At 38.4% G+C, this 16,741-nt stretch overlaps 1 protein-coding gene across 5 annotated transcripts in view; it reads left to right on the forward strand.

Annotated features, from left to right (window-relative positions):
* Window positions 1-16,148, forward strand: part of ALS2 (alsin Rho guanine nucleotide exchange factor ALS2) — a 44,529-nt gene extending 28,381 nt beyond the window's left edge. For all 5 annotated transcript variants that reach the window (XM_074829424.1, XM_074829422.1, XM_074829423.1 and 2 more), the window contains 13 exons: window positions 4,133-4,244; window positions 4,508-4,585; window positions 4,694-4,827; window positions 6,897-7,064; window positions 7,333-7,450; window positions 7,997-8,154; window positions 8,839-8,961; window positions 9,993-10,169; window positions 10,566-10,611; window positions 12,247-12,308; window positions 12,942-13,091; window positions 13,383-13,479; window positions 14,854-16,148. In XM_074829424.1, coding sequence (XP_074685525.1) covers window positions 4,133-4,244; window positions 4,508-4,585; window positions 4,694-4,827; window positions 6,897-7,064; window positions 7,333-7,450; window positions 7,997-8,154; window positions 8,839-8,961; window positions 9,993-10,169; window positions 10,566-10,611; window positions 12,247-12,308; window positions 12,942-13,091; window positions 13,383-13,479; window positions 14,854-14,892 — 1,462 coding nt within the window. In that variant the 3' untranslated portion in view covers window positions 14,893-16,148. The remainder of the gene's footprint in view (window positions 1-4,132; window positions 4,245-4,507; window positions 4,586-4,693; window positions 4,828-6,896; window positions 7,065-7,332; window positions 7,451-7,996; window positions 8,155-8,838; window positions 8,962-9,992; window positions 10,170-10,565; window positions 10,612-12,246; window positions 12,309-12,941; window positions 13,092-13,382; window positions 13,480-14,853) is intronic.
* Window positions 16,149-16,741: the final 593 nt, after the last annotated feature.

The following is a 16,741-nucleotide window of genomic DNA, read 5'->3' on the forward strand; positions in this document are numbered from 1 at the left end:
AACACTAATGATTTGGCAGCAAATCAAGAATTATTAATGACTAGCAGCACTTAATCATTAACCAATGTAAGGATTTACAAAGTAATTCAATAAAATGTTATGATTAGAACAGTGACTTAACTACAGATTCAAAAATGACAAGATTCATAGTAACTTACTGTAAGGTATCCTAAATCAATACACGTATATATGCACGTTCACAAACACAGGACGTACAAGCACACAGACAGACAAAAGCATTTGGATTCAGTGAAATAAGTATGTACCCACACTGGTGAAAACAACTGCGTATGCCCAAACACATCAGTAGATAGAGTGGGTGAAAGAGAAGCTAGCTCAAAGTTAAAATTTCCCTCTTGTTGAGTTTCGAGTAAATACTCACAGTGCATCGACATTCCTCAACGGGTGATAATTGAGACTTGAGAGGGTTGAATTCACCCTGGCTTCCTGCTTGCTCTAACGGTGAACAGTACCTTGAGGAGTTGATACCTGAAAGGTGTCCCAGCTCAGGGTTGATGCTGGCCACAGGCCCGCTGTGATCCAGGAGAGCTCGAAGGGTCTCACTTGGGGTTGCTGTTTATAGGGTCCAAGATAATTGACTTCTGTCAGGTGCTTCTTCGCTCCAGCCCAGCTTGAACAATGAGATATTCTGGTGTCTTCTACCAGTTCACAGGCCAAGAACTTGATGGATGTGCAATTCTGTTATTGTTCTCCCTCAACCACACCCCAGGTACAGGCTGTCAGGAGGTGATGGACTGTTACAACCGTTCCCAAGTGATAGGGAGAGAAGGAGCCAGGCATGTCAAGGGGGTGCCTTAACGCTCTGGTTCACTCCTTCGCAGTCCTTACCGTCTTAGGTTGGTATGTGGGGGGGTTGGAATCACACCAAGCGTGGAGCGACCCAGCAAGAAGTGAGGGGGAGGAATTGCACCACCACACACTGGTACAATTGCAGAAAGAGTAGGAAAGGATTTGATTTGTTAGTAGCAGTAGTAGTGAATGTCTCTTTCCCCCCCCCCCTTTTTTTCTTTCCTTCTTTATACTAGGCTTTCTGAGTTGATGTTCTAAAGAATTGGGTCTAGAGACCACTTTGTGGTGCTGCTTCTGGAGTAAATGTGGGGGTTTTTTTCTTTGTTTTTCTGCCTTGCTTTCCTAGCATACTCCTACCTAAAAACTAGCACTGAATGTGGTGTCTTATTGAGGTATCTTGTGTGAGTGCTGAAAGTTCTGTGAATGTCATGTGAGGAGTATTTAATCTCTGGCCTATAAGACCAGATTTTTCAGTGCCTGGATATATGGGACTAGTACATTTCAGCTTGTGCTCAGTTTTTCTGTTGACTTACTCTGTCAATGCAGCAGAGGGAAGATTCTTGCTCAGGGCAGATTAGTGAAATGGTGGTCTTAGAAGCGGAATTGCACTAAATATGTGCACTAAATGAATACTGTCTGAGCACAGATCAATATAGTCTGTTTTTTCAGTCACCAATTTAATGCTGTTTTTTCCTGAAAAGAGAACTTTTGGTGAGAACCCAAGAAAATTGGTTTTGATTTAACTGAACTGAAAGTCCATTTTAAAAAGCAGAATTGTAAAAAGTCTGGAGGTGAATGGGGTGTGTGGGAGTGTGTATGTGGAGATTTTTCCAAAACAGCTACTTTAGCTTCTCTGGGTATTTCTGATGTCAATTTTGCATCTAGTCTTGCTCAGTGGTGGTGTGTGTTCTTATACTCTAGTGTCAAGATGTCTCCACATACTTTATGTAGTCATTTATTTACCTAGGAAAAACTAAAGAGATGACAGCTTTCCTCGCAGATCCTCTCATCTCCAGAACTTGTAAATGCAGTGGCAGTTCATGGTGGGGGAGGAGTGTGGTATTGGCTTTCTATTTCAGAGTTACTCAAATATGAGTTGATCTCATAGTAGTTTTCTTTCTGTTCTTAGGGAAAGATATGTGCATATGTTTGTGGCCTAAGTATTCATCACTTCTTATTCTGCAGCCCAGAGAAATAAGGAATAGCTGCAGACACTTGCTGTCATTATTGCAAACCAGTCATTTGAGCAAGGGGGACTTCTAATCTGTGATGTTTCCATCCTGGTAACTGAGAATGCTGCATCTGTCTCTTCAAGAAGCCTTCACCCAGCAGAGACCCCTGTAGCTTGGCATGATGAATCAGACCAGCATCCTGCTAGGTTATGGGTCCAGTCAGCTGTAAGATACCCCTAAGTTTAGATTAATGGCTGGGTTTACTCTTTTTGCTATGAGCATATTTTTTCCTGAGTACTAGAAGGAAAATGCTCTGTAATAAGTAGAGTTCTATTAAATCAAATCACTAGTTGCCCTCTAAAAGCAAACAAAAAAGTACTTGGTAAGTTAATTTTTTATTACTTGCATGGTGAAAACATCATGATGTTTTTCAGAACAACTGGAAAAATAGATTGTTTCAAAATATTTGGGATTTGCACTTAGTTTCAAAACTAGCCTAACTCTAGCCTGACCTCTGTGGACTAATACTCGCAAAAAAGTATTTTAAATAGTCTGAAAGAGGCTGATATTTACTTGTGAGCAATCTTTTAATAGTCTAATTTTTTTTATGGCATCATCTTTGTTAAGCTATTATCTTACAATTTTTGCACTCCAGTATTTTCAAAATATCATGTTGTGGTGCTGCAATTCTATCCCCCCACTCTCTACTTGCTGTACTGCTCAGTGCTTGGTGTGATTCCAACTCTCTCCTGGGTCACACCAGCCTGGGGAGGTAAAGACTACTAATGGTCAGGAACCAGATGAGTCTGGCTCCTGCTCTCTTTTGAAGTGGTTATAACAGTCCATCACAAAGGAAAACAATAGCACAATTGCACATCTGTCAAGCTCTAGCATACCTGGTGAGAACACCAGAACACCTCATTGTCCAAGCTAGGCGGGAGTGATAAGTATCTGACAAGGGTCAGTTATCTTGAACCCTATAAATTGTGACCCTAAGTGAGACCCTTTGAGCTCTCCTGGATCGCAGTGGGCCTGTGATCAGCATCTCCCCTGAGCTGGGACACCTCTCAGGTATTAAACCTTAAGGTGTCATCCACTGTCAGAGCTGACAGGAGGTCAGGGTGAAGTCAACCATCTCGAGTCTCAACCATCGTGTGCTGAGGAATGCCAATGCACTGTGAGTATTTACTCGAAACTCAGGAAGAGGGAAATTTTAACTTTGAGCTAGCTTCTCTTTCACCCACTCTCTCTGCTAAAGTGTTTGGGCATACACAGTTGTTTTCACTAGTGTGGGTACATAGTTATTTTACTGGATCCAGGTATTTTTGCCTGTACATTTTGTGTTTGTGAATATGCATGTGTGTATTGATTTAAGGTACTGTATAGTAAGTAGAGTAAATCTTGTCCATCTTTGAATCTGTAGTTAAGTCGCTAATTATAACATATTTTACTGAATTATTTTGTAAATCTTTAGATTAGTTAATGATTAAGTGCTGCTAGTCATTATTAAATCTTGATTTGCTGCTAAAACCATTACCATGTTGACACTTTCATCTGTGACACATATATGACTTTGTAGGTCACTCTCCTATCCCACAGGCAGAAAGCTTGGTCTTTCATTTATCCCCTCAATTTGAGTCATCTGAATTTAGGTAATCAAAAGCTTTGGCAAAAAAAAATTGTCTAAAATAAACTTCTTGCATCTTTTCTAAATAACTGTTAAATACATCAGGTAGATGCTTGATGAAGCCAAAGACCCTTTTCATATGCAACTTAGATCTTGGATAAAGCTGATCCAGATCAGCTAACAAGTTTCCCTGTTTCTGATGGGCTGTAGCTACTGCTCAGATTCCTTTTGGATAGGAATTGGGTTTAACAGGGCTTCAGCATTGTTTCAGATCATCAGGAACAGTTTGTAAATTGGCCACATACAAGCAATGTGAATTGTTTCATTATAGTTCATTATAGTTTATTTCTATCAAAAAGTCTTTGTTTCCATGAAGCTAGTGAAACTAGATGGACAGACCCGAAGCAAGTGCTCTGTGACTCTTCTAATTGTTTCTGTAATGGTCAAATACTACAATAAAGCCAAAGAAAGGATATAAATGTACTACTTAAGACTGTATTCTTTCTACTTCATTTTTCTTCAGAGGGGAAAAGTACATGGGAATGTGGCAAGATGATCTTTGCCAAGGCAATGGTGTTGTGGTTACTCAGTTTGGACTGTATTACGAAGGAGCCTTCAGCACCAACAAAATGATGGTGAGTTGAACACTGGACTCTGTATGGTGACTTTTCCTCTTAAGTGTGGTAGCTTTCAGGGGTATGTGAGTGTATGTTAGGCTGTGTAAACTTTCTATTGTCTTTATAATCCCTGCTCTGTTTTACCTAGGACTGCTCCAGAAACTGCTTTTTAAAAAATTATTTGCTAAGAATTAGTAACAGGTTTTTCAGTCTATCTTTAGATCTTCAGTCTGGCCTTCTGTTACAATCACTACTTTGTGTTCTTTATGATTCTCTTTTAGGGGACTGGAATTCTGCTTTCTGAGGATGATACAGTCTATGAGGGGGAATTTTCAGATAACTGGACTCTGAGTGGAAAGGTTGGCATTACAGTTGTCACTTGTAAACTGTTACCATCTAAAAAAATCCTTCCTTGTAATTTGGTTCTCAATGTCTTTCAGTTAAATTTTTTGTTATCTTCTCTCAAGGGAACACTGACCTTGCCAAATGGAGATTATATTGAAGGTCTGTTCAGTGGAGAATGGGGATCTGGAATAAAAATCACAGGAACCTACTTCAAGCCTAGCTTGTATGAGAATGAGAAGGACAAACCTAAAGCATTGTGAGTGTTGAGTAAGAAATGATTTCTCATATGGTTCAGTAATACTTCGGAACATAAGTATTGTCTTTTTTCAAAGGCCAGTTAAAAATATTTTTTCCAAAGAAACAGTGAGACTATGAAAACACTTTTTACTTTTTTTATTCCTCTTCCCTCCTGCTTAAGAAAGAAGATAAACATCTTCATAGCTCTTCTTGCTTTAATTACTACTTGAATGCACAAGTAACAGCATGAAATTACAGGATAGCTGACGTGCTGCTACTGTCCTGTAGCAGTCTCTGAATTTTTTTTATTTATATCTGAATGGGCTGTTAGAACTTGAGTTCACAGCTGTTGCTGACTTTTGAGGTACCGAGAATGACTTAATCACTCAAATGTAACTTAGTCTATCATGGACCTCTCTGCCTTCTGCCAATTATTCTGTTGGTAAATTAATTCAGAACAGAATTAGCTAGTTACTACAGCTCTTCCAAACAATGTGTAAGAAAATAGTAGAAAAATCTGCTGAATTGCAAAAGAGAGCATTTTAACACCTTGACAAAGATAACTTTGAGAAGTATCCGTGTAACCCTATTTATAGCAGGTGCATTAGGTCAATTTGCTTAGTTATCTCTGGGGAAAAAACACATTTAAGTCATAACTGAGATATCTTTGAGGAAAAGAAATTTAGGTAAATTTAAAGAGTTAGTGAAATTTCAGTATTTGGTAGCACTGTGTACTGGTTTACAATAGTAGTAATTGTTGTACAGGATTCAGTATCTTTGAAGCACGCTCTCAAATTTTGGATTAAAATGGGAAACACAACTCTAATGTTTTTACATAGATTACTTCTCAGTATGCTTCCTGAAGCATTCCCTAGTAATTTCTTTTGACAGTGCTGACACCCTACAACAGGATGCAAAGTTAAGCACGCCTCCCTGCTGAACTGAACACTTGCAACCTTAGCAGCTGTCTGCTTTTTACCCCAGTAGGGAGTCTATGAATAAATGTATGTACGTATTTGTGAAGATTGCTCGTGAAATAAAGGTTTCATCTACCCTTTTCAGGCTCTCTTGAAGTTGAAAATCTGGTATAATCTGTGAAAAGGCTTTAGAGCCTCCTTTTTCTGCTTTCTGAAGCTGGAAGCATGGAGAAATGCCAGTGTTACTAATTCATCTCAAGCATTGATGGAAAAAATATTAATGACAGGTCTGACTATTTGTGACACTTGATTTAAATCAAGATAGAACCGTTAATCATGACAGCATTTATTTGCTTTACGAAAGCTTTTCAAAGCCCTGAATTCCATTATATGTCTGAAGTGTGTATATATATATATATATAGGGAGAACAACAGTTCTTGGTTTTCTTTTGGCTATAGAGGATCCCTGAGCATCGGCTGTCAGTGAAGAGGCCCGAGCTGGTTTTACTCTCTTATCAGCACATCCCTAACACGTCATGCAGCATCATATGCAGATCCTACTTTAGGGGCGGAAGCCATATATCCCATCCTTGGTATTTATCTGTGTAGCTGTGCTATTTGTACATTCCAGGGCAGGGAGATATTTGGGACATATTTGTACTGTGTCCTTGCTATGTGAATGTGGCCTGAGCATTCTGAATGAATACCAGTGGTGAAGCTAAGCCCAGTCAAGTGCAGCGTGTCCTGTTTTCTTGGAGATTGAACCAGTCCTTTTTGTGTTTAAACAAACTGTTTTCTGGAAGACTACAAGAAAAAGAGTAAGATTGACTTGTCTAATAAGGTTTGTAGTTGTTTCCACATGGAGGTATTAAAAACATTTTAATGTTGTCACATTAATCTACATAACATAATGTATGTTAGCAAGGAAAAAAATATAAGGATAAGTGTAACTGTTGTAAGTTCTTTTTAATAAAAGGTATTGAAAGGCAACATATTAATTGAATAGTAGGGTCTGGGTTTATTCTTAATGATATACTTGGTTTACAGTAGAGACTAAGTGTATCAGCTTTCAGTAAAATAGTATTAGATTGACATTAGCCATAGGTGGTTTTCGTAGCCAAATGTGGCATTTCATGACTGATTTTAACAGACTAATTGGTCATTTTATTAGGCGGAAGCTCGGGATCCTGGCGGTGCCTCCTGATGAGAAATGGAAGGCAGTATTTGAAGAATGCTGGAACCAGCTTGGTTGTGAGAGCCCGGGCCAGGGGGACAGATGGAAGGCTTGGGACAACATTGCAGTGGCCCTGACCACCAACAGACGGCAACACAAGGACAGGTTGGTTCCTAGAGAATGTAGTTAGCAAAGCAAAGTATTGAGAGAGAAACCGGAATGACACTAAACTCCAGACTAGAAACTAACTGTACAAATTCAGTTAAAACAACAAATCCTAAACAGAATTGGAACTCTTAATACTCTGCACTGTAAACCCTTTCAGGGACACACTGATGTTTAGAATTAGTTCAGTTGTTAGCTTCAGGTTTTTTCCCTACTGTATGCCTCATAAATAATCTGTCCAATGTCTTTGTCCTTTTTGTAACTGCAGCCCAGAATTACTGAGCCGCTCACATACTCAGACACTGGAAAGTTTGGAGTTCATTCCACAACACATTGGTGCCTTCACCCTGGAAAAATATGAAAATATTAAAAAATATTTAATAAAGGTATTGTGACTCTCAGATGCTCACATAACTTGTTGGTAAGGCATGACATCAAGCTCACTCTGTAATAGCATTCCTTAACTTCTTTCACATTTGCACTCTTGTAATCCATGTTTTATTCATTCATGTTTGCTCATAACTTCCTAATTTATTGAATTAAAATCCACAACTAAGACTAAAATCATTGTATAACTGATGGATACTGCCTTAAAGTCAGTTTCTGCTCAGTTACTGTTTTAATTCTTATACATTGGATCCAGCAAAGCATCTTGAAATACTTGCTAATTATTACATGTTAATTTAAATAGTACTGGACAAATGACTAGTCCAAGAAGTAGCACAAGTTCTTGCATTGTCTCTATTCCTCTGTGAGCTGTATTCAGCTAATACATAAATTTTATAATCCAAATGTCAGTTTGTTAAATATAGTTCACTTTTTGATTTATTTGTAATTTTTTTTTTTCAAAGCCTGTTGTTGGATCTCTGACCCATCTCTCTTGAATTCCTTTTTTTATGTAACTTGTCTGGCCAATTAATCTTTCACCTCAGGCTTGTGATACTCCTCTCCATCCACTGGGCAAGCTGGTGGAAACACTAGTAGCTGTCTACAGAATGACATATGTTGGAGTAGGAGCTAATCGACGATTACTGCAGGAGGCTGTGAGAGAGATAAAGTCCTACCTCAAACGCATCTTCCAACTGGTTAGGTAATGAGACTCTAATTTTCAGATCAAACTACTGCTGAACTAGATATCTCGTGTACTGAAACTGTCTAGTATTTATGCAGGCCAAGTGTGCCAGTATCTTTACTCTGTTGTGGGGGTTGCTTACATTTCCTTAATCTTTTTAAGGAGTCTTGAATATTCTGTGAAAATAGAAAAACTAAAATCTTCACAGTGTATTACATCCTACATTTACTTCAAAACATGCTGTGAGAAGCTGGTCATGAATGTGGATTTCCAATTTAGCATCTCCGGATATCCATGCTGTGAAAAGACAGTGTTCAAAGGGTATCGAAGAATAGCGAGGACAGGGACTCGCAGTGTATTCCATTAAAGTTCTTACCAACATGGATGAGCAATGTTCCTGTGAAGTGTTTGCTTAGATTCTTGAGAGCAATAATGGCTTGGGTCCTGACAGTCCGAGCAGAAATACTCCAAATTATTAACTATTAGAAGCTTTGTCTGGAGGGAAGGGATCTGGCACTGGAGGGGTTGATCTTCCTAAGTTCTCTTCCAGGTAGATGGTACTGTTCATCTGTTAGCTACGCTGTCTTAGTCCACCATTTGTTATTTCAGCTGACTTGTCTGTTCTCTCCAATCTTGCTTTCTAATGCTGTGATTTGTGGTAATTTCTTGAAATGAAATCGTGTGTTATGTGTTGTCATTTAGGTTCTTGTTTCCTGATCTTCCGGAAGAGGGCAGCACAATTCCATTTATGGCGACAGAGCCAAGAGGAAGGCGATCCTTTTGCAGTGGGAAATCTGACTCCAGATCAGAATCTCCTGAGCCAGGGTACATAAAGAAAAGAAAAACAAACAACAAACAAACAAAAACTAATGAAGGCTTAATTTTATTTCTGTTCGCAGTTTTTTCTCGGGTGGGGGAAGAAAGATGAGCACATGTTTAATTTATGGGTATAAACAGATTTTTTCCCTTTTTTTTTCTTGTGACAGATTCTGATAAGCAAACTTCCATGTGATGGTTGTAATAAGCATTTCATCCTTGTTCTGTGCAATAGTTCTTTACTTAAGCCCAAAATCGCTTTTGTCTGTTGTGGGTAAAACAGTTCAGGCTTCGGCCTGGGCTTCGGCAAACTGTTTGGGGTATGAGCACTGGGGGTAATGCAGGTCCAGTGCACGTATACAGCATCACAAATAGCCAGTCACATGGAGTGCACCCTTGAGTCTGTCGTTGTCCTGTCCACAGCAGCCTCAGGTGTGGTCAAAACAAGAGGGATCAGTGGAGACAGCCTTCTGAGAGGTTCCAGTGCAGGTGCTATTAGTAGGCACCTGGACTTCAGCTTTCCCTGTTAGGATTACAGCTTGATGCCAAGCAGCTGCTGACTTTATGAAGCCTGGAGTGTGAGTGTGTGGAGCTAGGTCAGGTCACTTAATGGGTTTTAGCCTATTTTCTAGCTTTTGCTTTGAAGGTAAAGTTCAGCTGTCAGCAGAGTGGCTCAGAATGGGGGCTAAGTCATTAGCATGAAGATACAGGTAAAGCTTGAATATAGTACAGTATTCAGCTTTTATGTTATACAAAGAAGAAAGCCACTCTCCTGTTTAAAACACCTAAATTGCAAAAAACCTGCAGCACAACCAAACCCACCTGTATGTGGACTGTAAAGGAAAATTGCTCCTAAGTATTTCTTAGCACAGATACTATTTGATGGATTTGTATTTACTTTATTATTCTTATCCCTCATATAATAGGCTCATGTTAAATAAAAGATTTGTTCCAATGATTTCTTTTTCATTGAATTTTTATAGATAATTAGGTTTTTAAAATGTCTTCCTCTTCAAACCACTTCCCTCTTTGTTTTGTAGCTATGTGGTAACCAGTTTTGGCTTGCTGCTCCCTGTGTTACTGCCACGACTCTATCCTCCTCTATTTATGTTGTATGCCTTGGACAACGAGCGTGAGGAAGATATTTACTGGGAATGTGTTTTACGTCTAAACAAACAAACTGATATGGCTCTTCTAAGTTTTCTTGGAGTGCAAGTGTGAGTGCCTCAGCAATAACACAGATCTTAGAAAAAGATTATGGTGTGTAATTAGAGACAGCAACTAAATAAAACCCCTGTTGTCTAAAGTCTTTTCTTTGTTTAAAATGCATCTAAACATATTTTCAAGCTAATTGGTATGGTTGAGAGAGTGAATCAAAACTTCCAGCTTCCAAAAAGGGTGGGGGTGGTGGGGGAGGGCAGGAATTACCAGTATTACTACAAGACCAGAGCAAGGCATGTCAAATTAGGCTGTTTTACAGCTATTTGTGCTAGGTGTAGTTGATCCTGTAGAAAGAGCTCTTGTATCTCATAGTATAACATGACTTCATTTTCATAAGGTGAAAATGCTTTAAGACCATGCTCTCTCAATAGACTGTGTTGGGTTTCTTGCAGGAAATTTTGGCCAGGAACTGTATCCATCCTTGGAGAGAGTAGAAAGGTATGTTCACTGAGCCTTGACTTACAGTATGCCTTGCCCAGTGCTGCTTTCAAGAAGCTGAGATCGTGAAAAAGTGGTGAAAGAATTTTTGACCAGACTTTTTGCTTAAGAGATGCTATGCTGCCTCGTTTCATTAAAATTTGACTGCTACTTAAAAGCTACACTAGTGATTTCTTACAACAGCTTTGTCACTGTCTTACTCTGTGATGAGTTCTAATTCAGGAAGACATTTGCTTGGTCTCCAATTATAAAAGTGTGAGAATAAAAATCTAGCAAGGAAATTTTAAAGCTGCTTGATTGAGAGTTATACCATTGTATACTTTCTGATTGGGGGAAGAAATATATAGTTTTTATTCTTAATCATTATCTTGCTGAAGGTGCTTAAGCAATGGTCTTTGATGGTAATGGTGTAGTACTCAATTTCTGTGCTCCAGTAAGACTGGTTTAATAATCAAACTTTGAACAGTTCCAGTGTTTACAGTATACTTTAAATCATGTCTGCTTATGAATCAGTATACTTTTATTTGAAAGTTTCAATTTCTTATAGTCATTTAGATAACGCCTGCCTTCAGATCACCTCTCCCCTATTTAGAACTGTGGCTTGCGCAAAGTCTGTAACAGTAGGAAGCGTGGCTTTCGTCATAGTAGTTCCTGCACACAGACAAGCTGATATTCCTTGATAGAGATTGTTACTAGTCTGTAATAACAACCAAAGCTGCAGCTGAACCCCACCCCTGGGGCTATGGGTTCCCAGCAAGACAAGTCCCCTTTTCCCAAATCATGAAGTTGAAGATTCACCTGAGAAAACATGACACAAACCTCCACTCAGACTTTTATATATTACAAAATCCAGCAATAACATGTTTATTGAGTTACTTCAGGTCTTCTGTATTTTTAGGTACCAGGCACAATTCTTACCAGCTGTCTGAATCCTTCACACTTCTGACTGGTTCTTTGGTTATAGAGCTGAGCCCCTCCACTATGAAGCACTATGTGGCATGTGTCTTCTCTGAATTACGCAGTATCTGATGCTCTCTGCAGCCATTTACCTTATTTGCTGGGTCATTCCTTCAATTAAACAGGATGTTTTTAGCCAAGACATCATGTTTACCTGCTTCTCTCCTCTGTCCAGTTTCCTCATTTCTGTGAATTTCTTTAGGTCTTTTTGTATCCATCCATTCTCTACCTGCTGTATTCTGAAAGACTCAGGCTGAGCTGCATATTAAGAGCTAACATTTATATTTCTTCTTTCCTGTTTGCTCCAAACCTGAATCTGATTACTGACTGATGACTTTTCTAGGTTTCAGCTGTTCCAATCTTATGGTTCCCTCCTAATTGTTTAACCATTAAGATTTAATGATTCTCAGTCTTACTTGACCTGGAAGATGTCCAAAACCCGATTCCCATACCAAGGAATTCAGTACAGGCCTTTCTGAATTTTAAATGAAACTCACAAATTATAGATAGGCAGATTTCCTGGATGACTTTAGCATCAAGGCACATTCCCCTTTCTTTGCACTGGAAAACTGAAAAAAATGTCTTTTACGCCAGTGTTGCGTGATACTCTGCTTTGCTGCTGATGATGAATAGTGGGGTGGTTAAACCTGCATGATAAATCTTCTCATGATTACACAGGTATCATCAAATACAAAAGATGCCTGCTTTGCCTCTGCAGTTGAATGTTTACAGCAAATCAGGTAATTCTTTGAAATGTGTCTTTTAGTGGTTTACTGCTTCTGCTATAGCAGTATGTAGTTTACTTGATTATGATCCTTGTCATGTTTCTTTGTTCACCTTTGTAAGAGAGGTCATCAAGAAGTTTCAGAGTTCCTGCTAAAAATGTTAGTAAATTCTCCCAGTGGGGAATGAAATAGTTTCATAAATGTGACTGAGATGTGTCCGTAGGACACCATTTAGAATCAAAAACATGAGGATGTCTAGGTAAATACACATGGGAATTTCTAAACAGTTATGCCAAAATGACCTGTGCATGGGCAGCTTTTCTGTGTCTGTTAGCTGACATAAGGAATTCTGCTGTAAGAATGTAAGTAGAAATTAAAAGGGTTTTAGAAAGGAATTTTTCCCCTTTTACCACTGTGTTAAAACATCTTAAAACTGTGAAGACGGTCTCCCTTGCAGTGGTGTGCCTTGATGCAGTAATTATAGCCTGGGTACTGCACAGCCTTGGCAGCCATGGCTGTTGTGCTGTGAATGATCTGGCTTATCTTCTTGGGCACAGGGGCATGCTGGCTAGCAAACTGTCTTCCTAATTTAGACATAGATATGTAACTTCTTACTGATATCCTGTTTTGCTTTTGCTCTTCAAATAGTACCACGTTTACCCCAGCTGACAAGTTGAAGGTGATCCAGCAGACTTTTGAAGAGATCTCTCAGAATGTGCTTGAGACTCTTCAGGAAGATTTTCTGTGGTCCATGGATGACTTATTTCCTGTTTTTCTCTATGTGGTGCTACGAGCCAGGTAGGCACCAAGAGTGGCATCAGTCATAAGCTGAGCATAGGCAGTGTGAGTACTTTCACCCTGCTTCCTGTTATAGAACTAATTGCTAGCTTTTGGTACCTTAGTAAATTTTCCATTTTGGTTGTTTGCTTTTGGCCTGAAAAAATTTGAACAGGTAACTGTGAAATGGTGGTGACTTCAGAATGAGGTTAGGGAAAAGCATGTTTTTTGCACAACACCATGTACAAAGAGTAAAAAACATTATAATGGTACCTTTTCACCTGTTCTCTTTCCCTCTCCCCCATGTGACAGGATAAGGAATTTGGGGTCTGAGGTGCACTTAATTGAAGACCTGATGGATCCTTATCTGCAGCATGGGGAGCAAGGCATCATGTTCACTACCTTGAAGGTATGAAAACTATTCAGGGTTCTTAAAAGCTTTCTTTGGAAATTAATCAGCTTTGAGCAATGATAATCAGCTTAGGACAATTGTATGAACATTAGGTTGTAACTTCTTTGGCATTTTTATTGAATTTTCTAGCTAGGACGAGCAAGGAAACTTAAAGCCTAAGATAACATAACAATTGTAGGTACTGCTAATAAAATGGTGCAATGTGCAAATGTACTTTATTCAAATGTAGTATTGGTTGCTGTTGGCTGTTCCGAATGCTCACTTGGAGCCTGTCATTCCCCTGGAACTTAACAAACTTCATTCCATTTATAAAAATTGAAATGAAGTGCTGCTTTGGAAATTAGCTATTCCAATAACATTTAAGTCACGTTACATCAAGATGCTTCAGGAATTCAAGTTTGAAAAAAAAAATACTGTGTCACTCTCCACATTCTATTTGCTATTCTTCTCTTTTTTTTAAGTATGAAAAAGGAAGAGAATCTGTTTTGATGAATATCGTATTGTACACTAGGGCCTCCGTAATGCAAATAAGTTGGTTTGGTACCTCAAAACTGTGCAAACAAGTGGGTCTTGTGACAATTCAGCTGTGTGGAGCTTTTTTTTGTGGGTTGTTTTGGAGGGAGGCTGTTAACCTGAAACTTAAAAATCTTAAGGTGAGCTGCTAGGTGAATATGATTGTGTTTTCTGTCAGTGCAAACTGGAAGTAGTTGGGTGCAGAGGTTTTTTCATATCAGTCATTTTTATAGTGCTGCAGAAAGGGAAGATTTGAGTTGGTTAAAATTTATCAAGGAATCTATGTAGTAGAAGCAGAATCTTATTTTCCATGAGTGCAAGTGTTGTCTGAGAAATTTATAGTAAGTTTCTGGTCATGGCTGACCCAATGCGTATTTGAATTAGCATTAAGGAGTGAAGAGCTACCAGCAGTGGTCAGAGTATTTATCTAGGTGATAGAAACCTATGCTTTTCAGTCTGAGAGCTTTTGAAACACTTAATCCCTGCATTCTTGTCCTGTAAGAAAATATTTTCTTTTCTGGGGCCTTCTGTCAGAGGGCAAAGAAAGACTTGTGAGCAAAAAAAAATGTCCCTCATCTTGGCAAAGCTGGGAGCTGTGAAAGTACTGAGTCTCAAATCATGCTATCTTGCTTCATTAGGAGGTGGACATAATTTGTAACTTAAAATGTCTTGTTGTTCTTTTTGCTAGTTTATATATCAGAAGATTCTCATGCGTTGAGTGTCACTGTCGTCACTGTTTGTAGAAAGCCTAGTCCTTTGTTTTCTTGGATAGAGAAAAAAAAACCTTTTTGTGTATGATGCTTTATCAGCTTGCTGAGAACTGGTGTGTATGCTAAACTGAACTTTGTTTTAATTCAGGCATGTTACTACCAGATTCAACACGAAAAGCTTACATAGATCATCATTTACGACCTGGCTCTGTGGGATAATCTACTCAATGGAACTTCACTAATACCTACTTTCTTCCCTGAAATGGCACTTAGAGAACACTCTGTTACAGTTCTGTTGTTACAGATGAAAATATTCAGTTGTTTCTTCTGAACTTTCAGTTTTAAGATTGGAGAACTGCAGCCAGAAGCTATCTATGAAGTGGTGATAAAGCTAGAGACTTGGTGTGTCAAGTACTTCCCAAGAAGAAATAATTTCCTATTCTAACAGAAAGATTATTTACTCCTTTTTAATTAACAATGCTGCAAAAAGGCATGGCATCTACATAGAGTACATGTGAAAGTCTGGGCCGCATGGCTTCTAAAGCAGTGGGTTTGTTTTTATTATTCCTGATTTGTCAACAGAGACATTTAAAGAGAATTAATTGCACCACAGAACTGTTCAGTCTTCCTGAATTAAGCTATTATGTTTGTTTATTTAAAAATAGAAATATGTTAGTATTTATAATGGGTAGCCTCTAGTGTGTTTGGCTGTAAAGGTTTTGAGGCATCTGTGTTGAACAGCATTGCTGAATGCAGTGTTAACGTGCTGCTGTGGAACTACCACACTGTTATGGACTTCCCTGTTTACTAGAATTATAAATATACAGGCATTCACCATTCTTTCTGTTTATGAAATAAATAAAAGGCACTGACCACTTCAGATTTTGGCACTGAATTAAATACTTGAAATCTGTAGTGTTCAATTTCATTACCCTGGGGTCAGAGGACGAATGCTTTCTCTGGAAGCCCATGTGATAGGAGAATGGGAACATGCTCTTGAACAAGCTGACAATGGACTAGGTTTGAGACTGTTGCCTGTTAACTTATGTGTCAGAGTGAAAAAAAGCTAACTTTGTTGCATTTTTGAACACATAGAGAACAAGTAATTTCCCTGGGAGATTTTTGTGTGTGTGTGTTCCTCTGTGGTTTATGGTTAACTTTATTTATAACCAATAACACTAGTGGATAACTTGGGTATTGTAGGTGCTGTTTCTTACCATGGCTGACTCAAAAAAGGGGGAGGGAGGAATACATTATAGAATGTTATGATGGCTTAAGTTATATCAAACTACCACAGATAATGCTATTCATATTTTTGAAATAATAATCATGGCTTGTGTATGGCACCTAAATGGAAAGAAACCATGTCAAAATACTGTTTTGAACAGTGACTGTAATGTAGCAATTTTAATAATAAAGTAAAAATGATTGGTCTTTCTGAAATTATTTTTAGTTTTATCAGAGAAGGGGAAAGAGTAATTCTGGCAAGATGATGTTTAAAAATATTGCTATACTTGTTATACTTGCAACAGACTTAAATGATAACAGATTATAGAGGTAATAGACTTCATGTTTGCAAACAATTTTTTGTTAGCTTAATCTTGTTTTTAAATTATACTGAATAATTTGATGAGAGATAAGCAATAATATGAATAAAAGGAAAAAAATAAAAGGAAAGCTATAAAAAGAAGTTAATGTGAGAAGGGGGGTGGGGAAGGTATCCAACTAAGTGGGGAGTATAATGAAGTATAAGGCAGGAGTTCAAACACTTGCTCTTTTGTGCTAGATGCTGTCTTTCCATGCAACCTTCTCTTAGAACTCAACGTACAAAAAATATTTAACTGAAACCTGTAGGAGCAAAACTGCTCTTCGAAAAGGAGCTGTGTTGAACAGCTGAGTAAATCAATGGCAATAATTTTCATCTGCAAAGATCTGAATTCAGGATGTATTTCACCTTTCGTAGGAGTGTAATCATTAAAACAGGTTGGTGGGGTTATTTTCCCCCCTGTAACTATTCATTGTTAGTGTTTGTTGTC

Source organism: Strix aluco, chromosome 6 (genome assembly GCF_031877795.1).
Source record: "Strix aluco isolate bStrAlu1 chromosome 6, bStrAlu1.hap1, whole genome shotgun sequence".
Taxonomy (NCBI): Eukaryota; Metazoa; Chordata; class Aves; order Strigiformes; family Strigidae; genus Strix; species Strix aluco.